The 27680-nt window shown below is 40.7% G+C and overlaps 1 protein-coding gene across 4 annotated transcripts in view; it reads right to left on the bottom strand.

Moving 5' to 3' along the window:
- Window positions 1-471: 471 nt before the first annotated feature.
- The window catches only part of LOC139003906 (protein mono-ADP-ribosyltransferase PARP14-like), a 65837-nt gene continuing 38628 nt past the window's right edge, over window positions 472-27680 (bottom strand). For 3 of the 4 annotated variants that reach the window (XM_070406335.1, XM_070406336.1, XM_070406337.1), the window contains 9 exons: window positions 23971-24049; window positions 17038-17187; window positions 16629-16691; window positions 16133-16300; window positions 14729-14932; window positions 10913-11512; window positions 9474-9607; window positions 4012-4186; window positions 472-3677 (listed from right to left, as the gene is read on the bottom strand). In XM_070406335.1, coding sequence (XP_070262436.1) covers window positions 3388-3677; window positions 4012-4186; window positions 9474-9607; window positions 10913-11512; window positions 14729-14932; window positions 16133-16300; window positions 16629-16691; window positions 17038-17187; window positions 23971-24049 — 1863 coding nt within the window. In that variant the 3' untranslated portion in view covers window positions 472-3387. Of the gene's footprint in view, window positions 3678-4011; window positions 4187-9473; window positions 9608-10912; window positions 11513-14728; window positions 14933-16132; window positions 16301-16628; window positions 16692-17037; window positions 17188-23970; window positions 24050-27680 lie in introns of those variants that run through there. The other variant, XM_070406338.1, reaches the window with a different exon arrangement.

Below are 27680 nucleotides of genomic sequence, written 5' to 3'. Positions count from 1 at the left end.
GGTCAGTTTGCCCTTCAAATTTACTGAACTAAACCTGCGCTGTGCCCTTCTGGTAATTGTTAGCCGATTTTTTTTTTTAAAGAGAGACTATTTTTGTTTTAATCCTCACCCGAGGGTATGCTTTTTAAAATTTATTTATTTATTTATGTATTTATTTATTTATTTTAGAGAGAGAGAGGAGGAAAGAGAGAGAGAAACATCAATGTGAAAGTAAAACATCAATCGGTTTCCTCCTGTATGCAATCTCAATATGTGCCCTGACTGGGAATCAAACCAGAAACCTTTTGGTACTCAGGACGACACTCCAACCGATTGAGCCACCCTGCCAGGGCTCAGCTAAATAATATTACTACTCTGAGGATCCTCTGATGCTGTCATATGTAATTGTGGTCTTTCTCAGCAGTGGCCTGTGTTCATCATCAAGCTCTCCAGTATTTGCCCTCAAGGATAAAAATGTTCACCACCACATGACATTTTTCAAGTCTTTTATTCAAAAAGCAGATAAGTGACATATTTCTCTTGATTGGGGATAACTTAACATTTACTGACTGGATCATTGTACCTTGATTCAATGCACCCTGATATTCAGTCTTGTCCTAAGTTAACCAAACCACTGGAGGAACAGCAATAGAGAGCGGGCCTCTCCTTTTTTATTTCTTACATTCATCGTCAAGCCCTAATTGAGATGCCAGTGCCCAATCCCCTTACAAAACAAACAACAGCAAGAAAAATGTCAAGATATCTGTTAATGAAGCAGCCACTGTGGCCCTCTCAGCCACCTACCTCTACTTCAAGCTCAGGTGCTGTTCCCTGAGCCAGGGAAGAGCTACCCCTGGTGTCGGAGTGCACCATCTGCACAGGCTTTGCTTGGGCATCAGCTCTGATCTCAGCCTACAGAACTTCAAATGAGAACTAGGATAGTAACCAAAGCCAGAAGGAAAAAGTGGAGGAAATATAAAAGCGGCTCGCAGATTAGCTGAGATGTTCCTGGATTCATAACATTCATCTAGAGGCCATGTTCTGTCATGAGAAGAACAGAGGCTTGATGACACAGGACCTGATTCTGCTGGCTCTGAGGGTCGTTACCTAGGTGACCGACCTCAGGCAAGGAAGCTGCTTGCACTCTGAGCATCAGTTTCCTCAGCTTTAAAATGGGGATATAATTCTTACCTCACAGGATTGTTTGGGGAATACAATTAGCACTGTATATGAAAGCATCGATTATACTATCTGGTACAAGCTAAGTGCTCAATAAGCAGTGTTTGAGCCTGAAATTTACCTAGGGAAAAGTTAAAAAAAAAAAACTTTCCTTTACCGTCCAACAGATACTGAGTTAGCAAATTAGCATTATATTTCATTCCTTTGCTGTGTGTATTTGATTTAAATCATCAAAAGCTAGGCTGCCAAAGAAAATATGCCATTTAATAATCTTGGAATTCATTTCATCTTAACATAATAGAGGGTTTCACACTGAAAATGTAGCAGGCATTATCCTACTGTTTCCACTGGGACCAAATGTGCACCAATGAAAAGTTATAAGAAGGCAGATTTGGATTCAACATTAAAAGGACCAACTGGGGCCTGGGCTGCTGTGCTGCACAACTCCAGGGGACACGATTCATCTACGCGACAAGGCAGACCACAGGTCTGAGCTGTGCAGGGCCCAGCTGCACTGCAGTCCCACAGCCCCAACTGGAGTCCCTGTCATGGACTGGCTCATGAAAAACCAAGTTCCCTATCATGGAATCTGTTTGATTTAAGGCAACATGACAATAAGTCAAGGATGTAGAAGAAATGGTTCCTACTTGGATAGGAGTCTGACTAGACCAGTGGTCTGCAAACTGCGGCTCATGAGCCATATGCGACTCTTTGGCCCCTTGAGTGTGGCTCTTCCACAAAATATCACATACGCCCGCATGTACAGAGTGATTGAAACTTCATGGCCCATGCACAGAGTTGGTTTTCGGCCTGGGCGAGTCTATTTTGAAGAAGTACTGTTGATATTTGGCTCTGTTGACAAATGGGTTTGCCAACCACTGGACTAGATCTTTTCAGTCTTTTTGTTTATTTGTTTGTTTTTTTGTTATTCCTCACCCAACCAGGGCCTGGGCCTGGGAGGAGCCTGCAACCGAGATACATACCCTTGACTTGAATCAAACCTTGACTAGAATGTGCAACTTTTCATTGGTGCACATTTTGTCCCTTTGGTCCGCAGGCTGACGCTGTATCCACTGAGCCAAACTGGCTGGAGGAACCTTTTCATTCAAACTGGCTGGATGGCCAGCTTTCTGGTGGTTCTGGATGATAGCTGTTTTGTCTTATAGTTGTAATTTCAGTGTTGTTGTGGGAGGCAGCACGCACAGGTTTATACCTTACACCGCCATCTTGGTTCTCCTTCGACCTTTTCATTCTTAATTGGTTCATGAAACATTTCTGGAAAATGCATTGGACTTCAGATGCAGGCCTCAGTCCAGGGATAAAATAAAATTAATAAGACACCATCTTTGCCCAAGGAAAGACAGCAGTTCACTCAGTATGTTGTGCTCCCCACAGTAATTTGGCATCACTTTAGTGGCAGCTAAAATTTCATAGCTGTGCCCTCGACTTTTAAGATTAAGGCTTTCCTTTTTTTCCTAGAAATATAAACCTGTTCTTTTCTTCTGCAGATTTGATGTCCATGGTTGTGGACACACAGTTGTAACTAAATTAATCTAATTTAAATTCTCAAATTTATTGATTTAAAGAAAAGGTCGCTGCAGTTATGAAAGAGAAGCTGAAGAAAGTCTGACTTCAGTGACAAGGATCCTTTGATCTTAGAATAAGCAGTTAAGAGAAAAAAAATCTAAAACTTGTTGTACATAGTATAGATTAGCAATTTTGAACTGGTGTGCCGCAAAAGTTTTTAGAACATGCAATACCTGACTAGTCAGGGACGCTGACCTCATTTCCGTTAGATTGTCAAGTAAAAAAATGACAACAGCCACCTGGCCGGCGTGGCTCAATGGTTGAGCATCAACCTATGAACCAGGAGGTCACGGTTCAATTCCTGGTCAGGACACATGCCCAGGTTGCTGGTTCAATCCATAGTGTGTGGCGTGCAGGAGGCAGCTGATCAATGATTCTCTCTCATCATTGATATTTCTCTCTCTCCCTCTGCCTTCCTCTCTGAAATCAATAAAAATATATATTTTTAATGACAAGAGCCAGCACAATAACTGTGAGTGAATCAAAACCATACTGTTGGTTTTTTTCTGTCAGGTAGGCAAAAAATATATTTTTGTGTGTGTCACATAATTTTAGTAATTAGTTTTTGTGTGCCATGAGTTGAAAAATGTTGAAAATTACTTGTGTAGATAAATAATGTCTTCTGTGAAGGATACCAAAATGTTATTTTTTAAAAGTAATGAGGTATTCTGGGTAAGCCTGGTAGTCATAAAATACCACAAATAAACTTGGAGTGCTCACATTATCTGTGACAGTATCATACAGGTCAAGAGGATTTTGAGGATTCTTTACAGGAGGCACAATGAATGAAGATTCTCCAAGTGTGTACAATCCAGTGAGCACACGCACATAATACATATGCTTTTTCCCATTTGCGTCAGGTTTGGAGTAAGTATCACCGGCAGAATAACTGGCCTTGACAGCAAAGTAGCTTCCCTTTCCGTATTTCGTAGCTGTAAAAAGAAAAACAACATTTTTAAGAATTTCAATTTGTCTATAATTTGATGTATTGACTCAATATGTCAAATAATGTTAATATAATGTTCAGTTCTCTCTAAAGCCTCTTTTAAAAAAAATTATGTTTTTGATTTTTAAAAATCATTCCTCCACCTCAAAGGGCCAGTCAGTCCCTTTGGGAGGAAACATGGTGAGTCTGACCTGAAACTTTGGCTGCACCCAGGCCATGAGCCATGAGGGAACACAATGCAATCTGTGGGACCCCTGAGCCAGCTTGGCTTCTCTTGGCTGACACCTCCTTTGGAGCAGCCACGTGACTTACTTCCTTACCATTCTTTCCTGCATAACTGCGGTTAAAGCCATGTTGATTGACATGCAGCAAGGAGTCAGCATCTGTCCCATGGAAGAGCAGCTGCTCATTTTGTGTATGGCCATTTTTGTCATCCATGGTTTTTTTCTTTGTCTGGTAGTGCTGCCAGAGACTTCGATTCTGGATTCTCTCAATCTGCAAATCAAGAAGGAAAAACATTCTGTCAGTGCCAAGGGCCTGTGGCAGATACAGCAAATGAAACATGATCACTATTTTGTTGTTGTTTTAATCCTCACCTGAGGATATGTTTAGAGAGAGGAAGGGGAAAAACAGAGATAGAGATAGAGATAGAGATAGAGATAGAGATAGAGATAGGTGTGGGAGGGCATTGATATGAAAGAGAAACATCGATCTATTGCCTCCTATATGTGCCCAAGCAAGACTCAAACCCACAACCTAGGTATGTGCACTGACCAGGAATCAAACCAAAACCTTTTGGTGTTCCAGATGGCACTCAAACCAACGGATCCACCACTGTCCAGAGCATGACCACTATTTTTTATAAGTAAAAATTCAGCGAATTCAATGCCAGATGGCAGCTCTCTGCATTCAGAAATCTTTTTAGATCCACTGCTTCACAAATCAGGCCTTGGGGGGGGGGGGGGGAGTTGTTTTAATTTTTAACATCTTTTATGCACCACATGCAGCAAGCAATATTTAGGATCTTAGACAACCAAGGCAGCTCAACTCCTGCTTCTTACTTTCACTGTAATTACTGCTCCTGTTGCAGTCTATCCCTCTTTATCCATTAGCCTCTCTCCTCTTCAGTCGTTTTAAGATATTGGTTTACTTAGTTAAGGTCTAACCATGGGAGAAGCACTAGAGTGTCTAGGCAAGAAGGAAATTAGTTCATGAAAATTAATCTCTCCCAATTGGAAGAGTGGGGAGTGAATCCTGGAGGCAGGGAACCTGGCTGTAGACCAAAGTGGCCATGCTTTTTCTTTTCCAATTTATTTTTCAATTACAGTTTACATTCAATATCATTCTCTATAAGTTTCAAGTATATAACAAAGTAGTTGAAAGATTATGTACTTTACAGAGTGGCCCCCCCTCCCCTCCGTGCTGCATCAAGTATCCATCTAGTCCTATACCCATTTATCTCGATATTATGGACTATATTCCCTACACTGTAATTTACACCTCTGTGGCTATTCTGCAACTAGTAATTTGTACTTCTTAATTCCTTCACCTTTGTCACCAGGTCCCCTAATACCCTCTCCTCTAACAGCTATCAGTCTGTCCTCTGTATATATGAATCTGTTTCTATTTTTTTTTTGTTTATTTTATTCAATAGATTCCACATGTAAGTGAAATCATATGGCATTTGTCTTTCTCTGAATTTTTTCACTTAACATAATCCCCTCTAGTTCCATTCATGCTGGCATAGAAAGTAAGATTTCCTTCTTTTTTACAGCCCACACAAGTATTCCAATGTGTAAATGTACTGCCACTTTCTTATCCACTCATCTACGGGTGAGCACTTGGGCTGCTTCCAAATCTTGGCTATTGTAAATACTGCTGCAATGAATATAGGGGTGCATATAAATTCTTTCAAACCAGTGTTTCTAGTTTCTTTACATATATTCCCAGAAGTGGGATCACTGGCTCATAAGGCAATTCCATTTTTAATATTTTGAGGAACCTCCACCCCATTTTCCATAGTGGCTACACCAATCTGCATTTCAAAATGGCCATGCTCTGACCATCCGCTTTGTGGTTCCAGGGCTGTGGTGAAAACATGGATCCTGGATTGCAGATCAGCCTCAGAACTTCCCTAATCAATAGGTAGTGGTAGTTCCATAAGGTTGTCAGAATCTTCTTCCATTCTAAAGGACTCTCAGTTCTAACACTGTTACCTGCCATCACTTGGTTTGTTTGCTTTTTCAGTTTTAGGATTCCTGTTTTTTCATTAAGATACAGTTTGACCTCTAGCTCCAAGTCTCTGCATTATCATGCTTTTTGTTAATCTGATTTGTGATTTTAAAATTTATTTTTCTTTTTATCTACCATTAAGTTTCTAATCTTTAAACTGTCTACTTCCATTTTGTTTCTATTTATCTTAAATTTTATTTCTTTTACTCATCTTCCAAAGCCTTAAAAATTTCATCTTAGAGTTTTGAAATAATTCTTACGCCTTAGTCTTTTCATTCTTGTTCCTCACCTTTTTCTTAGCATATGTGCTGCTGAAGCTAGCACCCAGCTTTCTAAAATTTAATAACCACACAAAGAAAATAATTACTTCAAGAAGTTTTGAAAACAGCAATCTGATTCTATATTCATAATGTGATAAATTATAAGGTTAAAAAAACACTGCAAGTAAATCTTAAAATGTTACTTAGTAGGTTTATGTTAGTAGCAGGCTTCTGGCTGTTTTAAACTATTTGTATCACACCAATCCTCTTGCCAACAACTACTAAAAGGGCTTGGGGGGGAGAGGGATAGCTGTTTGAAGGCAACAAAGACTTAACGGACCAAATTCCAAGATAGAAGGGCAGTGCAGAGTGAAAAAAAAAAGTCAGAAGATAGTAGAATAGCACCTTCAAAGTGCTTAAAGAAAATAACTGTCATCCAGAATTCTACACCCAGCAAAAATATCCTTCAAAGAATGAAAGTGAAACGAAGACATTTTCAGACAAAAACTTCGACTACCAGAAACATCACAACCAGATCTACACCTGAAAAAACAGTCAAAGCAGAAGGAGAATGATCCCAAGGTGTAGGCATGAAGATGCAAGAAAAATGGAAGGGCAGTGGGCTAAAAGGGTAAATATACAATAACTGTATTAAAAAATTAAAATGTTTTATAGGGTTTCAAATATACATAGAATTAAAATACAGGTAAAAGTAGTACAAGAGGCAGGAGGGATAAATGGTTTAAAGTGTTCAAAATGCATGGCATTGTTTGGGAAATTTGCACTAGAGTTTAATAATCCCTAAGTAACCAAAGAAAGGATTATAATAGGATAAGTAATGAACATTTTAATAGGGCATAAAAATGAAATGACAAAAATACTTAATGTAATATAAGGTAGGAAAAGAGAGAAAAGGAGCAGAGTACAAGTGATACATAGGAAAAAAGATTAATATGGCATGTTTAAACCCAAACATATCAGTAAATTCATTAAACAGACTAAGCCCTCCAATTAAAAGATAAAGATTGACCCGGCCAGGGTGGCTCAATGCTTGAGCATCCACCCTTGAACCAGAAGGTTGAGGTTTGATTCTGGTAAGTGCACATGCCTTGGTTGTGGGCTCTATCCCCAGTAGAGAACATGCAGGAGGCAGCCAATCAATGATTCTCTCTCATCATTGATGTTTTTATCCCTCTCTCTTCTTCTCTCTGAAATCATTAAAAACATATTTTTAAAAAGATAAAAATGGTCCAAATGGATGAATAGAAAAACAAAACTCAAGTATATACTATTATCTTAAATACACAATTATAGGAAGTTGAAAAGGAAAAGGGTTAGGGATGCCCACAATAGCCAAAAGAAGGAGGAAGAAGATGGCTTTCCCTGCTGCAAGACAATTTATGTCTCCTTATGTCACTTGATCCTTTCATGCTGCTGCCCCAGTGCTGGAGCTCAGAAGTAATGAGTCTAAGTCCATGCATGGGCCCTTTAAGAGGAACTGCCTGGGATTCCAGTAGCCTCTGTGTCACTCAGACACAATCCCCACTGGTTTTTACAGCTGGATAGAGGTCATGGGAGTTCTCTTCTCAGCAATGGAACCCTGGGGTTGGGGTCTGGTATTGGACTGTTCCTCATGGGAGTCCTCCTCAATCAAGATATCCCTCCCAATTAAAAACATGCCACAGGTGGGTATCAGACCAGCCCATTCTGCACCTCACCCCTCCTACCAGTCTCAATGTGCTTTCTTCTTTAATTCTCTAGATGTAGGACTTCCATTTAGCAGATTTCAGGTGGTTCTGAATGATGGTTGTTCTGTATTTTAGTTGTAATTTTGATGTGGTTGTAGGAGGATGCAAGTGCCAGTGTTTTCCTTTGCCACTATCTTGGTTTCTCTCTGGTATATATCTCTTAGGACATTTCAAATCTTTTTTGAATTATGATGTGCTTAACTACATGAACAGACATAATGGGAGAGAGTACCACAAAAGGGGCCAAAAGGCACTGGCACCCTTGAATTGGCAACAGAAGGGTGACAACATAATGGAGGAAATCAGGATTCCAGGCCAGGGCAGTAAATAGCAATGTAGTCTGCCTTCCCAGCACAGTGAGGCCAGGCTGAGAACTAGGCCTCTGAAGTCTGGAGCGATGCTAAGACTTTGGTGTTCTCCAGTAACTTAACATATAAATGCACTTATCCCAGGTTCACTCTCTTGGGAGAAGCAGCTGGAGTTCATCAGAGCATCCCCTCACATTGGTGTTTGGGGCGTGGCCCCAGTTTTAAAGAGCAGTTGTGGCCATGCAAATAGAAAGTAAAAGAAAATTTGCGAAGACAGAAATTGTTCACCTTATTGGCACACTCATTATTATGGATGAAGAGAAGGAACTCAAAAATCTCTAGCTTTACTCAGGGAGTGGTGGAACCTAGGTCAGAAACAAGAAGGAAGGGGAAGATAATTACTTAGAGATGATGAGTTAAGTTTTAGGAAATTGATTTAGCAGACAGATAATCAAGTGGAGATATTCTTAGTCCACTGGGAAAATGTTCTAGAGCTAGAGTCAAAGATCCAGGTTGGTGATACGTTGATTTGGGGGCTATTAACATTAAAATAACAGCTGTATCCATGAAGGGTAAAAACATTACCCAGTGAAGTTCAGAGACAGAAGACCAAAGTATAAATCTTGTGGGTAAAGCTAGGATGAGAGCTTTGGAGGAGAAACAGATTCCAGTGATAACGAATTTATTAATGTAGAAGAAAACATTAAAGAATTTTTGCCATTGAAGTCAAGAAAGAACACAAATTTCAAATAGAAAAATTAATTTTTAAGAGTAGGAGATGCCAAAATACTAGTAAATGAGATGAACAGTGAAAGGAATAGTAGGTTTATTAAGGAAGCAAGCTCTGTTGGCCTGTGAACAGTGGGGCAAAGGCACATAACCCAACCCTGAGAAGCCTTCACTGGTCTTCCTGTGGTGGTTTCCTTCTTATCAACTTCAGCTTTGAAGCCATACTTTGAATTTTTATTAGCTTGCTTCACAAAGGAAATATATGTCTTCAGTATTCTAATATCATATTGCAATCTGTATCTTGTAATAAATTACTCAAAAATCTCAGTATTAATGTCTCAGGAATTATAGGGAGATGAGTAAAATATAGAATCTAAAATCTAATTACCATGAAATATTATCTGGGTTAAAAATATGATAGGAAGTAAATATAAATGTATTTATCCAGGAACATGATACACCTTATTTTCACCATTAAGAAGCTCCATGTCATCAGAATGCTTACCTTCTCTATTTTGAATTGTGAGCAGGTCTGATTGAAGGCATCTGCCACTTTGCTGTATTCTGGTAGGCCAGGCTGTAGCTCAACCAGACAGACATCCTGCTGCTTCATATCACTCCAGTGACTAGGGTTCTCAACTGGAAAGTAGACATTTGAGGACACTCTATACCCAGGAAGGCTCATCTACACATTCCCCCTCCCTGGTATACTTCAAAAAACCGAATAGCATGTGTGTTCTTCTTTTACAAGCTCCTGATTCAATGTATTCAATACATTTCTTATATTTTTAGGAGAATGATTTTCAAAGCATAGACCACAGACCATAACAGAACCAACTGTAATGCTTATTAAAACACACACACACACACACACACACACACACACACATCAATCAAATCAAAATATCTGAGGGATGGAACCTGTGTCCCTACATCTTCACCAGTTTTGATCATGCCCAGATATGAGAACTGCTGGTGTAGTGTGACTACACTGCATATTCTGCTCGGTCTCCAATTTGTCACAACTCAACAATGAATTATTCCCTGTGACGTTTTAAATAGTCGCTATTCTCTTGTTTACAAATGCATGGATTTTTCCTAGAGCTCCCACCACAAGGCCATCCACATCTGTTCCTTCATTATTCTTCACAACATCCTTAAGAGTTGATTGGGTGGGTGGGTTTTGCTATGTGGCAGTTTGTGGGGGCAGCTCCATCTCCTCTTCTGCTAAATGAAATTTTATTCTTGAGTTCTCATTGCCCCAGGGTTGCTCAGAGTGTGAGGAATTCATACACACTGATCTCCCAAAAGATGAAGAAAAGGTACTGAAAGGGAAGCCATTTTTACTAGTTTTCAGTGGGGGACTTCTGTGGTTGGAAGTCTGTCTCACCTCTATACGAGACAAGTATTCCCTTCTCGGAAGCAGATCCAATCAGAGAATCTGAGGCTGCTTCTTATGTGTGTGTGTCTAGGAACATTATTTTCAGGGCAGAGGATGCAGTGACTTCTGGGAGATCCTGCAGGCTCCGGGGTCTTTCTGGGTACCAATCACAGAGGCAGAAAGTGCCCACTTTCTGACCAGGCTGTCTTCTCCCTTTTGTTCTAAATAAAACCTTTGGGCCACTTTTTTTTAAAGCCCATGGGTGTCCCTCTCCGGGCTGAAGCAGCCATTACCTCCCAGAAAAACTGGCTCTAGGAAGCTTGCAAACTACAAAAAGGCAAGGTTTGGCTATGTTACCACTAAGATGGTCATCCTCAGGATGTTGGGCTCACCCAGGCTGTATTTTCCCGACCTTAATGTAAACTCCATAAATTTTTTATTTTAATGCATAAGAGTTACTTGAATTCTATCAACTTGACTACAATATTGATAGACGTACAAAACACTGTTAAGCCCAAAGTAAGTGTAAGATAGTGGATAACAAGCGTGAAAGTTTGACTCACCTTGAGGTTTCGTGATGCGCTGAATTTGTAAACTGTGTCCGTTTGCACCTGTAGCAATGCATGTTTTCACGTCCACCGTGTAGTTCTGATTATTAATTTGGACATCAACTGTTTTTCCCTGTTTTATTCTTGCCTCCTCCAATTTCATATTCGTTCTTTTCTCAAAACTACGGTAAGTGTTATTGTCGTCATATTGCCATTCTACAAACTCAGTGATATAATCTGCTCTGGATTCCTGCTCTTTGGCTGATCTAACTGTCTTGATCATCTCCTCAACTGCATTTCTAGCCTTTTCCACATCTCTGCTAATTCCTGAAACCTTAATCAAAGGTTTCTGATGGTCCAAGTCCACCAAAATATTCAAGTCCTTCTGCAGCTTATTCAATTCCTGATATTCCTTTTCATCAAAGTCTCTGATACATTCCTCTTCACTGGTGTAAAGACTCTGTTCCTTTTCCATCAGATTCTGTAGGCAGGAGAGGGCGTTTTCTACACAAGTTTCATTTTCACCACACACCTGAAAAATTGCTGATTCCGTTTTCTTCTCCAAAACCAAAGGCTTTGGTTTGGAGGAAGGTTGCTTTGATAAGCCAAAAAATGCTAAAAAAAAAAAAAAAAAAAAAAATGTTAAAAAAAAAAAAGAAACACAAGGGAATGCAACAATTGCGTTGGATTTAAAAAGAAAAATATTTAGCTATTAGCAATTTCTCCCTTTCTTTCTCCTTTCCTCTGTTCCTCCCACCCTACCTTCTTTCCTTCTTTTTTTTTTAAAGTTGCCCTGCTGTTTATCGCATTTGTAGGACTTATTAATCTTATAATTGGAAGTGTGTACCTTTTGACCACTTTCACCCATTCTGCCCACCTCCAACCACCCCACCTCTGGCAACCACCAATCTGTTCTCTATCTGAATTCAGGTTTTTTTAGATTCCACATATTAGACTTATTATACATTATTTGTCTTTCTCTGTCTGACATTTCATTTAGCGTAATGCCCTCAAGGTCCATCCATGTAGGTGAAAATAACAGGATTTCCTTTTTTATGACTGAATAATATTCCATCATCTATGCAGGATTAGGCAAAAGTAGGTTTACAGTTGTCCATATGGAAAATCTATACATATAAAAGCCTAAGCGACTGTTACAACCAGATGACTGGCCTGTAGCTATGACATGCACATCAGGGGTCAGTGCACTCCCACAGCCAAGCTGCCATGACCAGCCAAACTCCCGCAGCCCCAATTGCAGGCCAGGCCGAGGGACTCCACCTGTGCATGAATTCGTGCACCTGGCCTCTAGTAATACAATAATTTATAAGTAGTTATACAAGAATAAACTCAGTTTCACATACTCACAACTATAAACCTACTTTTGTCCCACCCTGTATATACCACATCTTTATCCATTTATTTTGCCAATGTTGTTGTTTCCATGCCTTGGCTATCTCAATGCTGCTTCAATGAAATATGGGCAGCAGATATCTTTTAGAGATAATTATTTCATTTCCTTCAGATAAATACCCAGAAGTGTAACTATTGGATCATGTGTTATTTATATTTTTAATTTTTAAAGGAACCTCCTATTTCCTATAGTGGCTGTACCAGTTTACATTCCCAGTGCACAAGGATTCCATTTTCTCCACATTTTTGTCAACACTTATTTTTTGACTTTTCCATAATAGCATTCTAATATACATGAAGTGATATCTCATTATTATATTCATTTCCATTTCCCTAATGATTAGTGATGCTAAGCACCTTTTCATGTACCTGTTGGCCATTTGTATATTGTCTTTGGAAAAAAATATGTCTATTCATATCCTCTGTGCATTTTTAAATTGGATTGTTTGGGTTTTTTCTATTGAGTTGTATGAGTTCTTTATATATTTTTTATATTAACCCCTAATCAGGTATGTGACTTGCAAATATTTTCTCCCATTCAGTAGAAAAATATTGATGGTTTTCTTTGCTCTACAGAAGCTTTTTTGTTTGATATATTCCCACTTGTTTATTTTTGCTTTTGCTGTGTTTTGGTGTCAAATCCAAAAAATTATTGTCAAGACTGATGCTAAGAAGCTTACCCCTTATGTTTTCCTTTAGACGTTTTATGGTTTCAGGTCTTACATTCAAGTCTTTAATCTATTTTGAGTGGATTTTTGTGTATGGTGGAAGATGGTGGCCAGTTTCATTCTTTTGCATGGCTGTCCAGTTTTCCCAACACCATTTATTTTAACACTAGAGGCCTGGTGCACAAATTCATGCAAAGGTGGGGTGCCTTGGCCTGAACTTCTTACCCAGTCCTGATCAGGGCCAATCTGGACCGGCCTCCCTGGGGGAGGGACTGCAGGAGGTTGGTCTTGGGAGCGTACTGACCACCAGGGGGCAGTTCCTGTGTTGAGCATCTCCCCTGGTGGTCAATGCTTATAATAGTGAGTGGTCAACCAGTCATTTAGTCGACCAGTTGTAACTGTCACTTAGACTTTTATTTATATAGATATGTGCTACTGAAGTAGGTGCCCAACACTATTTATTAAACTACCCTTCCCCCTTTGTATATTCTTGGCTCTTCTGTTATCAATTAATTGACCATATATGCATGGGTTTCTTTCTGGGTTCTCTATTCTCTTTGATCTATGCTTCTGTTTACACCAATACCCTACTGTTTTGATTACTGTAGCTCTGTAATACACTTTCAAATCAGAAATTGTGATGCCTCTACCTTTTCTATTCTTTCTCAAATTGCTTTTGCTATTTGAGGTATTTTGTGGTTATATACAAACTTTACAATTGTTTGTTGTGTTTCTGAGAAAATTCCATTGGAATTTTGATAGGGATTGCACTGAATCTGTAGATTGCTTTAGGAAGAATGGATAGTTTAACAATGTTCATTCTTACAATACGTGAGCACATAATATCTTTGCATTTATTTTGTCTTCTTCAATTTCTTTTATCAGTGTCTTATTAGTTTTACCTTCTTGGTTAAATTTATTCCTAGATATTTTATTCTTTTGATACAATTATAAATGGGATTGTTTTCTTAATTTTTCTTTCTAATAGTTCATTAAAGATTAGCCGATTCAAGGTGAACAGAAAAAGACAAATACCATAAGATCTCACTTACAGCCCTAGCTGGTTTGGCTCAGTGAATGGATCATCGGCCTAAGGAATGAACGGTCCTGGGCTCAATTCTTGTCAAGGGCACATGCCCAGGTTGTGGCTCGAACCCAGTAGGGGGCATGCAGGAGGCAGCCGATCCACGATTCTCTCTAATCATGAATCTTTCTATCTCTCTCCCTTCCTCTCTGAAATCAATAAAAATATATATTTTTTAAAATCTCACTAAAAAAAGCTAAAAAAACAACTCACACTCATAGAAAAAAGAGATCACATTTGTGGTTGCCATAGGTGGATTGGGGGAAGGGGAAACTGAAAAAAGAGGTCAAATGTACAAACTTCCAGTTACAAGATAAATAATGACCAAGGATACAATGTAGAGCATGATGACTATAGTTAACACACCTGTATGATATATATGAAAGCTGTTAATTCTAAGAGTTCTCACCACAAGGAAATAAAATCATTTTGCTTTCTCTGTTTAAGACATGTATGAGATGATGGAAACTAACTAAACATATTGCAGTAACATATGTAAAGTCAAACCATTATGCAGTATACCTTAAACAGTGACATATATCAATTATATATCAATACAACCAGGGGAAGCTAATAAACTACCACAAAAAATACTGTACAATTTTAGCTATTTCTCATATAACCTCAACATTAGGAACATGCATTTCATAAAAATCAACAACTCACATGCAATTTTAGACATTATAGACTGTGAAGGAGCCTGGGAGCCTTCTCTTTTTTTCATGTTGGCACAAAAAACATCCATTATTTGAGGCTGAAAGATAACAACTTTAACTTTTTTCACAGACCGGACAAGTCCTTTCTGGATAAAGTCTTCAATGGCATCCATTATGGCTTCAGCAACCTTATCTGTGTCTTGTTGAGCTTGTCCTAGAAAGGCAAATAAAAATGAGTAGAAAAATAAAGACACAATAGGAGAAGGCTGAGGAATAAATTAGGGATTCCAATTCTCAGCTAATGCATCCACACACCCCAAATTTTTCACCTCCATGTACTTTTCTAACAATCCATCAGCAAACGCTTTTGAAGTCATAGATGCAGTGGAGAGTTCTTGTTCCAGGATGTCAAGCCAACAGCCCAACAATGGAAAAAGGAAATCTAACTTTTGATGTCTGATGTTCATATTTGCTCTATTTAGCGGAGTCCAGTTCATTGTGTTTCTCTGTGTTACCAAGCACAGTTAATCTTTCTTGGCTCACTAGTGTTCTCAAAACATCCAAAGTAAAAGATACTAATGCATATTGAATTATCATACTCTTTAAAGACAACAATTTTTGTTTTGCTTAATCATCAATTGACTTTACAGTGTATCTTTTTTCTTTGGAGACGCTAAGATAATTTTGTAAGACACCTAGAGCTCTAAGCTTTTGTTATTATATATACTTTTTTACATGCAAGTTATGTTGAACCTCCAGGAAGTCTTTCTTCCCACACTTGGTGAGATTTTAGCTGACTAGTAGGAATTAAGGTTGCCACCTGAGCAGTTCTTTCTATATGGAGAATGAATCATACAATCATTATATAGTTAGAGGAAAACAGGAAATTTGAAAGAGGCAAGTAGGCTGAGAAGAGAAAGGTGGTGAGTTGAGTTTCTGACCCATTAGAACCCACCCTTCTCCTAAGGTGGGTTAAGGTAATTGAAAGATTTCTGTGCAGAGATGCCCTAAGGCCAACCTGCACAGCCACTGCTCAAGAGCTGAGAGAAGAGGCTTGGCAATGCTCATCTGGGAGTCAGTTACAGGGAGGTGGGAGGCAATGCACTGATGTTCTCCATGGAGAGCGGATGGAGGGGAAGGTTAAGTACTAAATAATGGGGGATATGGAAGGGATGGAAAAAGAGACAGGAACCGGTGAAAAGAGAAGGGGGATGGCCATTCTTTCTCTTTGCTCCTTTCCCTTCCTCTCTCTTTCCTTCCATATTAGAGAGCAGATGTCTTGCTCATTCCCTCAGTGACTGCCTTGGGGTGAGGACGCTGCCCTTACTCAGACTCAGCATCAACTGCATTCAAGTCAGCAGGAAATCAAAGGGAAAAGGGACACCTAAGAAGTTAGCCTTGGGAGGCTACCAACCTGTCCCAATGGCTGGGAGGCAAATGGTCGAGTGATTCCGTTTTTCACACTCTTGCAAAACACAGGTAACTGATCTCTTGACATCAGCTCCACCAACGACATGAATAATATTCTTGCACTTCAGTGATCCACCATCAGTAATTATATAACCATTGTTGTGCTGTTGAGCTAAGAAACACAAAACAGAAAGATGCAAAATCAGATGCTGAACCTACTCTCTGATTGTTTACAAAGCAAAATGTCTGCTTTGTCAAATAAAGCGTTTTACGCCAATAAGAGACTCCTGAAATACCACCTCTGATGAATCTGTCTCGCTTACCTTCTCTTTTTAGCCATGATCTCATTTTTCACTCCTCTTCATTTCTAATTCTCTATGAGTGGAAATCTTTAGTAAAATGTATGATTTTAAGATTAATATGTTGTCTCCCTCTCCACAGCCTCCCACATTCAGCCTTCCACTTATACTTTACGACTGAAAAACAGCATTGTGCCTTACCTAGGCGAGAACATTCTATTTCCACATTTTGTCCAGCCTTTTCCAAAATTGCTTTGGAGACCCCTACATGAGAACATCAACATATTTACAAACATGAATAAAAAATCAATACAGTACACTTAGATCACAATGATTGCCTCATTATCTAAAGTCTTTCCCAATTATTAAAGGAATCTTACATTACAACCTGGGCATTTTTGATCAAAAAAAGAAAAATTCAGGAAATAACTGTTACCAATTATAGGAAACCATGTCAAAATAATTTTAAAATTATTAATTCATATTACTAAGCCAAAGTTGTAGAAACTAGTTTGGCTATAGCAGCTGCAGAATAGTTTGGTTATAGAAACCCTCCTTCAAGGGATCTACTGTGACCATTACTGTAGCAACAGTCCTACAAGTAAAGCACCTGCTTTGTGATCAAACGTCTTTGTTGTTGAATTCACAATCACATCTGCTGCTTCTTTAGCAATATCTCCAGTGGCCACCTGGAAGGTGATGGGGCCAATTTTCATTTCGTGCACTCCTGAAGCGGGGCTGGTAACAGTCCCATACAAACCTGAAAAGAAAAAAGAAATGGAGTTAATAAGTACGTTAACAATAGCAAGAATGACTTCAGTCTCATGCTCCTCACATGTGGCCCTCCCATACAGTACTTCTCATCGTCTCCATCCCAAACCCTGTATCTCTGGCCTTCAATATGGTCCTGACCCTTAGCCCCAAGGATGGTCTGTTTCTGAAAAAGCATTAGAAAATACTAGTGCCCCGGTGCACGGATTCGTGCACATTGAAGGAAATTAATTAGAAGGTGGTTGGCGGGGTGGTTGAGGGAGGTGGGCCAGGCATACCCTGGAGCCAACCTCCTGAGATCCCTTACAGGCCGGCCACACCTGAGGCAGCATTGTGACTTGAAGGGCATCTACGGAGTGAGCAGGATCCCTCTGGTAGGTGGGGTCCCTCGGGCTGGCCTGCAGGGATTGGGCCAAAACCAGCTCTCCCACATCCCCCAAGGGGTCCCGGATATTGAGAGGGCAGTTCTCGGGTGGCACACCCCGGAATCGGGCTCCCTCATCTCTGGTTCAGAGGTGTATCACTTGAGAATCACCACTGTCAAGTCAAGGCAGCTCAGCAGCTCCTGCATTGAGCGTCTGCCCCCTAGTGGTCATTGCACGTCATAGCTATCAGTCTGACAGTCAGACCATAGCTTAGCCATTTACATCTACACTAATAAAAGAGAAACATGGTAATTGGCGTACGACCGCTACCCTTCCCATTGGCTAATCAGCGTATCCTTATGCAAATTAACTGTCAGCCAAGATGGCGGCCGGCAGCCATGCACTGAAGCGAGCAGGGAGGCTTGCTTCCTCCAGGAACTGCAGACTCCAATGTTCCCCGCCTCACTTGCCGGACTCTCAACTGCAACTCTAAGCAACTATTACTATGTTGCAAATAAGAAGCTAAACAAAACAGGCTGTCAGTCAGCCCCGGACTGCAACATTGTATCCATGTTTTCAGCAGCGAGGCCTCAGAGCTAAAGCTGGCCCAGAATTAAAAAAAAAAAGAAAGAAAGAAAACAAGGAGCGGTTGGGAGCTTTTAGTCAACTGCCAGCGGGAAAACAGCCCTCAGCCCCTCACCCAGGCTGGCCAGGCACCCCAGGGGGGACCCCCACCATGATCCAGGACACCCTTCAGGGCAAACCAGCCAGCCCCTACCCGTGCACCAGGCCTCTATCCTATATAGTAAAAGGGTAATATGCCTCCCAGCACCGGGATCAGCGGAGCAGCAAGGCTCCTGGCACCGGGATCAGCGTGACAGGGGAAGGCACCCAAACCCCCTGATCAGCCCTGCTCTGTGCCTGATAGGGGGGGAGCTCCCTAATCCCCCAATTGCCCTGCAGCTCTGTGTGTGACAGGGTGCAGCGCAACAACCCCCTGATCGGCCCTGCTCTGTGTGTGACAGGGTAGAACCATAACCTCTCCATCGGCCCTGCCCTGAGTGTGACAGTGGTGGCGCCCCAACCTCCTGATCGGCCCTGTTCTGTGGGTGATAGAGGGTTGCACCCCAACCCCCCTCCACGGGCCTTGCTCTGTGTGTGACAGGGTAGAGCCATAACCTCCCCATTGGCCCTGCCCTGAATGTGACAGGGTGCAGCGCCCCAACCCCCTGATCCGCCCTGCTCTGTGTGTGACAGGGGGCGGTGCCCCAACTCCCCTATCGGCCCTACTCTGTGAGTGACAGGGGGGAGCTCCTCAACCCCCTGATGGGCCCTGCTCTGTGAGTGACAGGGGGCAGTGCCCCAACCCCCCTGATGGACCCTGCTCTGTTAGTGACAGAGGGCAGCGCCCCAACCCCCTGATCGGCCCTGCTCTGTGAGTGACAGGGAGCAGCGCCCCAACCCCCTGATTGGCCCTGCTCTGTGCATGATGGGGGTGGCACCGCAACCTCCCCATCGACCCTGCCTTGAGTGTAACAGGGGGCGGTGCCCCAACCCCCCAATCAGTCTACCCTGAGCGTGACTGAGGGTGGCATTGCAACCTCCCAATCCGCCCTGCTCTGTGCATGACGGGGCGGCGCCCCAACTCCCCAATCGGCCCTGCTCTGAGCCTGACCAGGGGCTGCACCTAGGGATTGGGCCTGCCCTCTGCCACCCTGGAGCAGGCCTAAGCCAGCAGGTCGTTATCTCCCGAGGGGTCCCAGACTGGGAGAGGGCACAGGCTGGGCTGGGGGACCGCCCCCCCCCCCCCCGGAGTGCACAAATTTTTGTGCACCGGGCCTCTAGTATTTAGATAAAACATATCAAAGGTGTGCTTCTGGTGCTGGCCATGGTGAAGTCAACCCGTGAGACCTCTCTCCAACTGATTACAACTAAAACAAGGGACAAATACAATATCTACTAAGTGAGGACTGAAAAATAAACAACAGCAGGCAGATTGGGAAGGGGAGTGAAAACCTGAAGAGGCAACCTGTAAAGAGGGAAGTTTTGAAATTTTCTTATTTTCTCTCCCAGCTTTGACCGAAGGGTAGCCCTACTTGTGGAACTGCACAAACAGCACAGATAGCAAAACTCTCAGAGGATCCCTGTCTTTGTGACCAGAGGATTGAGAAAAGGGGGCCCTGTGAGCTGAAGATTATGGCAGGGATCTTCCTTATTTCCCATAATTTTTTTTGAGATACAATTGAGCTTTATTTAGAAATTGGCACAGATTCCATTGGAAAAATGTATGTGTACATATACTTAATATTTCTTTTTGAGTTAAATAGTTTTATACTGATATTCTTTTATTTTTACATTATATACATTTTTTACTAATTAAGGTATCACAAAAGTGTCCTTATCCCCTCATTATCCCCACCCACCCACCCCCAGTCCTGCCTTCACCCTCACCCCCTGTTGTCTGCATCCATCCTTATGCTTATATGCATGCATACAAGTCCCAGATTTGTTTTTTTTAAATCCAGGCCCTACCCCCAAGGTGACCCCAGTTGCAGAACTCCATAGTGGCACCACAGGGAGTTAAAGCTCTTAGAGTTCTCTATTTCTATCTAGAAGATCCAGGGAAAAGGGTCCTTGTGGTCTGAAAAGTGTACATGGCTGTGTGTGGGAAATACCTGTTATTTTTCTCTCTCTCTTCTCTCTCCCCACTTTGCCCGAGGACAACCCTGATCACACAAAGTTATGCGGCAAAAGAACAGGCAACTTAAACTCCAAGAGAACACTATCTCTCTGGGGAGAGACGTCAAAAATGGGCTCCTGCAAGCCAAGAGTGTGAGGGGAGTTCTGCTGAGGGAATAGCTGGAGAAGGTGGACCCCGGTTCTGTGACAAACGGTAATAAATCCTAAGCCCACCCTGGAGCTCCACATGGGGGAGCCGTCCCAAGCAGCACAGCAAAGGCTCTGAGAACTGAAGTGACATAGGAACGCTGCCCATAGAAGGTGAGACAGGATGTTAGGATGAACTTAACTGATGGACTGCCTGCTAAAACAATTACCATTTTCCAGGAGATTTTTAACAAGACCCAAGTGTCACAACATAATAATGAAAATAACCAGTCTATTATCACAAACTGCTTGTCATACAAAGAACCAAGAAAATGTGAGAAGTTCTCAAGGGTAAAGATACTCAATATAAATGCTTCTGTCAAGATGATCCAGATGTTGGACTTATCAAAGACTTTAAAGTGTCTACTATAAATATGCTCCCTGAAGTCAAACTAAATATATTTGAATGAATGGAAATGATTTGGAATGAGTGGAAAAATAGGAGTCTCTGCAGAGAAATATAAATTATAAATTAAGAATCAAATGGACATTTTAGCACTTATAAATACAATATCTGAAAATTTAGACAGTCATTGGATAGACTCAACAGTAGACAGAGAAATGAATCTGTGAACTTGGATGCAGATCAATAAAAAATATCCAATCTGAAAAACAGAGAAAAAAAGATTAAAAGGGAAAAAAGAACAGATCCTCAGGAACTGGCAGGACACTATCAAAAGGCCAAACATTCATGTTATTGGAGCCCCCAAAGGAGATGAGAGACGAGTGCATGAAAACTATTTGAATAAATGACTGAAAAATCCCCAAATTTGATGGAAGACATACATATTGAGATTCAAGAAGCCTCAGAAAACTCCAAATAGGATAAAGCCAAACATGTAACAGCAAATTTGACAGAGAAGAAGCATTTGGTTGGTATTGTCTCTTTAAATGTGTCTATTTCCAAAAACACAGGTCACATCATCCTTAGGAAATACTAGCCTCATCACTACTTAAAGCCCTCTGTACAGATTATCTAACTTGGATTGCTTACTCTTCCACTCAAGATTGTCAATCCTGGCCACTGTCTTGCATGCTCGGGTGTATGGAATATGATTTAATATCTCTGTTCTCACAAATAGATTTTGTTCATAAAAATCATCACTGCTGAATTAGCCGCTACATCAAGAAGGAAATTAGGAGAAAAACCAAGATGGCAGCATAGGTAAACACCGGAAATTGCTGCCTCGCACAACCACTTCAAAGAAACAACTAAAACACAAAATGGACATCATCCAGAACCACAGGAAGGCTGGCTGAGTGGAAATTCTACAACTAGAAGGAAAGAGAAAAGCACACTGAGACTCAGAGGAGGTATGGTGTGGAAGAAAAGTGCAGAGGTATGGAGGCGCATGTGGAAAGGGCTGACAACTGAGGACGCGGCTGTCTTTTTCAATTGGGAGGAATAGACAAGCTCCTGACTGCTCTGAACTCCAGTTCCGGACGAGTCTCTGGGGACCTAGACTCATATGGGGAGAAACTGGACTGGCAGTGGGCGGAACTCGAGGGCGGCTTTCTCTCAGAGGTGCTTGCAGTGATTACCGTGAAACAGTGAGAACCAGGTCCTCTTAGAGCAGGGCTGAGGATCAGCCATAGCTGTTTTCTTCACCCTGTTGATTCCCTGAGACTCTGCCCCACCAAAGCTGTGCACAGAGACTTTTGCATATGAATGCCCTGACCCTTTGCAATCCAAAATTACCTAACTAACTGCAGCTGGGTCAGAGAGGCCCAGAACATCCAAAAAAGAAGGCCCAAGGCCCCACAACAGCTTACATTGCTTCACAGCTGGGCCTCATCTGGGCACCTCCAAAACCCAAACAAAGAAAAGGAATCTGCAGATCTCTCCATAGCTCCTGCTGGGTAGCCTCAGGCAGAGGCTAAATTAGCACCTCCTTAGAGATCCAAGAGCCAGTATACCCAGTGGTCAGAGTAGCACCATCCAGATTAAAATTCCTCAGATCCATAAGGGACACACTAAGGGGGCAGACTCAGTGAGCACCAAAGCCCCACTGAAGCAAGTCTTGCCCCAGAAGGGTGTCTTCAGCACAGAAGTTCTCCCACCATAACCACAGCTGATTCTCACAGCCACTTGGCCTGGAGGTCAATTCCTCCCAGTGATACCTACAACAATCAAGGCTTAACTACAACAAGACTGTGCACACAGCCCACAAAGTGGTGCACCAAGAGTGTCCACCTCAGGTAATAGGGGAGGCTGAGCCACTGGGCCCTATAGGACACTTAGCACACAAAGCCACTCTACCAACACAGGGAAGCAGCCAAAATGCAGAGACAAAGAAAGAGGTCACAAATGACAGAAATGGAGGAAAGCAAACTACTGGATATAGAGGTCAAAACCACGGTTATAAGGTTTTTCAAGAATTTTCTAGAAACCACCAATAAATTTAGTGAGACCCTCAAAGATATGAAAAAGGACCAACTAGAAATTAAGCATACACTGACTGAAATAAAGAATATTATACAGAGTTCCAACAGCAGACTAGAGGATCGCAAGAATCAAGTAAAAGATTTGAAATGCGAAGAAGCAAAAAACGCCCAACCGGAAAAACAAAAAGAAAAAAGAATCCATAAATATGGATTCTGGGACAACTTCAAGTGTACCAACATCCAAATTATATGGGTGCCAGAAGAAGAGAGAGAGCAAGATATTGAAAACCTATTGGAAGAAATAATGACAGAAAACTCCCCCTACCTGGTGAAAGAAATAGACTTACAAGTCCAGGATGCACAGAGAACCCCAAACAAAAGGAATCCAAAGAGGACCACACCAAGACACATCATAATTAAAATGCCAAGAGCAAAAGACAAAGAGAGAATCTTAAAAGCAACAAGAGAAAAACAGTCAGTTACCTACAAGGGAGTACCTATATGACTGTCAGCATATTTCTCAATAGAAACTATGCAGGCCAGAAGGGAGTGGCAAGAAATATTCAAAATGATGAATAGCAAGAACCTACAACCAAGATTACTTTATCCAGCAAAGCTATCATTCAGAATTGAAGGTCAGATAAAGAACTTCACAGATAAGAAAAAGCTAAAGGAGTTCATCACCACCAAACCAGTATTACATGAAATGCTGAAAGGTATCCTTTGAGAAGATAAATAATTTGATGAACAGAATAAACTGGTGAATATAATAGAATCATGGACATAGAAAGGGAGTGGACTGACAATTCTTAGGGGGGAAGGAGTGTGGGGAGTGCGGGAAGAGAGTGGACAAAAATCATACACCTATGGATGAGGACAGTGGCAGGGGTAAGGGTAGAAGAAGGAAGGGAGCTATGGGGGGGGGGGGGGGAGGAACAACTGTAATAATCTGAACAATAAATATTTAATTAAAATTATTTAAAAAATCATCACTGCCATCTTTCACTTATCATTAAGTATTCATTTAATAACTAGAAATAATTTCTTAATTTAATATTTTTTCTGAACCCAAGAAAAGAACAACAAAATAAGTATAAAATAAATTTAAGAAATATGAAATTATATCTTTACTGAACCTTGTGTATTCTGAGTCTTGGCAATTTTGTCACTGATGAAATTTCCATTAGCTATTTTGTCAAATTCATCTGAAAATGCCTGGAAACACAAAGACAGTTTTGATTACTACAATCCTTAGTAGATAGACAAATTTGATTCATCACAGTTTATAATCATGCATGCACAAATATTGATGAGAGCACAATTCTCAAAGTATTGTTATTATCATTATATATTTTTAAAGCTATAAAAATACATATATTATTTCTACAAATGCATCCCATGAAAATTATAAAAATGGGAACAAAGATATAAATATAAAAATATTGATTAAAGTGCTTTTTATTAAAATCAAGAAGAAAATACAACAGTTTAAAATCCAATAAGGAAATTGTTAAATACATTTTAGTATATCCCTGTGTTAAAATATTTAGCAGCCATTAGGAATTGCATTTTCAAAGAGTAGTTAATGGAATAGGGAAATACTCACTTTACACTATTAAATGAAAGAAGGTTAACTTTCATTATATTATTATGACACCACTTTGTAAAGTACATATATATAGAAGAAGACTAGAATGAAATATGACTAAAATAATTTATGCATTTTGCATTATTCAAAGTTTCTACAATGAATGTATATTTCTTTTATATTCGGTAAGAGCAAGTAAGTTGCCAATTGTTAAAAATATAGTGTTAAGATAAAGACAATCACAAGAACACAGATACTTCAGTTTTTAACTTCTTAATTGTACCAAAAGAGGAATGGCTAGTGGAGTAGTGCATTTTGGAGCAAGAGACTGTATTTCAGGTTTAATGAACTTATGAGTTCCATTTCTTTGCCTGGTAGTGACACTCCAAAATCATCACTATTTTGTAAAACAAGCAACAGAGAATTTTGTTGGTAAAAAACAAAAAGTACCAAGTAACATCTTGGCTAAAAGGCTGATACAATAAAGGAAAAGGACTGGAACAGATTATAGAGTGAGGGTGTCAGACTCATAGACCTCCAGAGCCCAGGCAGGAAGATACAAGTGTAAAGGTGAAGAATGTGACTCTGGAGGACTATCCAGCTCCTGCCATTCAGCCACAGCAAACTGTTCAGACAGAAACCCATACCCAATGTGTCCGAATGTTTGAAATTTTAGGTACAAGTGGACATCTGGAGTATTATGTGAAATGTTTGATTTTAAGATATTAGGAACTGATTCAACAATTTTTAAAACTAGACCAAATAAAGCATATCTAGAGGCCATGTTCAGACCATGGGCTGCTGTTTGCAACTTCTGTTACCTCTAAACATCTCAACAAGTTTGTTGTTGTTTTTGTGTGCAAATATAACCAAAGTTTAACTGTCTTCAAAAGTCTTAAGTGAAAAAGTGTCACAGCCATGTACAGACAATCAATACTATTTCCAGTGGCAGTAAAGGTGTCTGCAGAAACTAATCCTCCTCCTGAATACTTGCAGAGGATCCTGAGCCTTTAGGAAAGGAAACAGGGCCTGGGGTTGCACAGTAGTAATGAAAGTTGAAGGTTCAGGTCCATGTCATAGAACTCGCTCCTCTATTCACCCATTCAAAAACGCTCAGCACTTTCTCTCTAATTTAGTTCATTTTATGTGTATAAATCTTAGCTCCCAGAGTAATTATGATTGACAGGAGGGGAAGTATGTGCTACATACCCATCCCATGATCCACATCGCCTTGCATAATGCCAGTCATAGGGGGGTTGTTCAAAAAGCATTTATGGACTAGAAATTACTATAGTTTTTCAGACCAACTAAATGCACCATATTATCTTGCTCAGGTGGTTTGGTTGTCTGAATAGAATTTAGATTAGAATTGTTTGCTTCGAAAGAACTTAAAAGTAGTATCTAGATCCAGAAAAAAATTAAGAATGACCTAAAAATTCAAATGGTTCAACGATTCATGGACATCTGCTTGGTTGCTAACCTTGATCTGTTCACTTAATTCTTGCACTACCATGGAAGTTTTCAAACATTTAATCTCATTTACTCTACTGGACTTTAAGGACTTGGAGGCAGGGATAATGACCACTTATTAAATGCCTCTTGTTCTCCCATAATGTAGAGTCCAGCGGCTCACCCATAGCTGATGTTCAGCAAATGTGAGCTGGTCGATGGACTCTCTATGACTTCTGGTACCAAATCTCCTATTCCAGGTTGTATATGCTGAGTTCATTCTTACCATATCCTTCAGTTGTATTTCATCCTTACAATCTATTTATAGGACCACAACTGTGCTTTTATATTATGTATTAGAGGCCCATTGCACAGAATTGGTGCAGGGGTGGGGTGTTCCTCAGCCCAGCCTGCACCTCTCAAAATCCGGGACCCCTTGGGGGATGTCCAACTGACAGCGGGATCGGGCCTAAACCAGCAGTCGGACATCCCTCTCTCAATCAAGGACCACTGGCTCCTAACTGTTTGCCTGTCTTCCTGCCTGATCGCCCCTAACCACTCTGCCTGCCTGCCTGATTACCGCTAACCGCTCACGTGCCTGCCTGATCACCCCTATCAACTCAACTGCCTTCCTAATCGCCCCTAACCGCCTGCCTGCCTCTCTGATCGCTCTGAACCGCTCACCAGCCTGCCTGATTGCCCATAACCATCTCTGCCTTGGCCTCCACCACCACAGCTTCATCTGGAAGCACATGCAGAATGATGTCCGCAAGGTTGTTCGTATGTCCGGTCTAATTAGCATATTATGCTTTTATTATTATAGATAAAAATTTCTGTGACCATATGGAAGAAAATACTATAGATTAAAAGAAGGTTAAGGAACATGTCAACTCCACTGCAATATATAGGCCTTGTTTGGATTCTGATTCAAACAAACAAGCTGTAAAAACAAAACATTTGTGTGACAGTTGGAAATTTGAACATTGACTTGATAATTGATGAAATAAAGGAATGATTGTCAATTTATTTTATGTGTGAAAGAGTATTGTGATGGTGTTACTTTTTTAAGTGAAGGAAAAGCCTTCTTTGTTTAAAAAAAAATGATGTTTTTATTGACTTGAGAGAGATAAGTGAAACAGCAATGAGAGACAAACATTGACTGTCCCCTACATGTCACCTAAAAGAGATCGAGCCTGCAACCAAGGCATGTGCGATGACTGGGAATCAAACCTGCGACCTATCGGTGCATGGGACAATGCTCAACCAATTGAGCCACACCAGCCAGGGCCATGGTGTTGTTACTTTTTAAATTCCAATGTCTAAAATAAATACTGACTTGTTTATGGGTAAAATGTATCTCTGGATTTGCTTCAAAATAATAGGGGGCCCTGGCAAAGTGGTTTAGTTGGTTGGAGTGTCTTCCCATACACCAGAAGGTTGTGGGATGGGCACATACCTAGGTTTCAGGTTCAATTCCCAGTAAGTGTGTGTGTGATGTTTCTCACATCAATGTCTCTCTCTCTCTCTCTCTCCCTCTCTCTCTCTCTCTCTCCTCTCTCTTTTTTCCTTCCTCTCTCTCTAAAAACAAAAATCAATAAAAACATTCTCGGGTGACCATTAAAAATAAATAATTTTAAAAACAGTATGGGAAAAAGGGCAATAAATGGAGATAGAGATAAAACATATTAGCCATAGGTTGATCATTGTGAAGATGAGTGATGGTTTTAAGGGAGTTTATTATACTATTTTGTTGATGTTTGTACATGTTTGAAGTTTTCCTAAATAAGAATCTAATTTTTTCTATATGCA

Source organism: Myotis yumanensis, unplaced genomic scaffold (genome assembly GCF_028538775.1).
Source record: "Myotis yumanensis isolate MYYU_CA2020_CCGP unplaced genomic scaffold, mMyoYum1.0.hap1 SCAF_2, whole genome shotgun sequence".
NCBI lineage: Eukaryota > Metazoa > Chordata > Mammalia > Chiroptera > Vespertilionidae > Myotis > Myotis yumanensis.
This window is presented reverse-complemented; position numbering and strand designations above follow the sequence as displayed.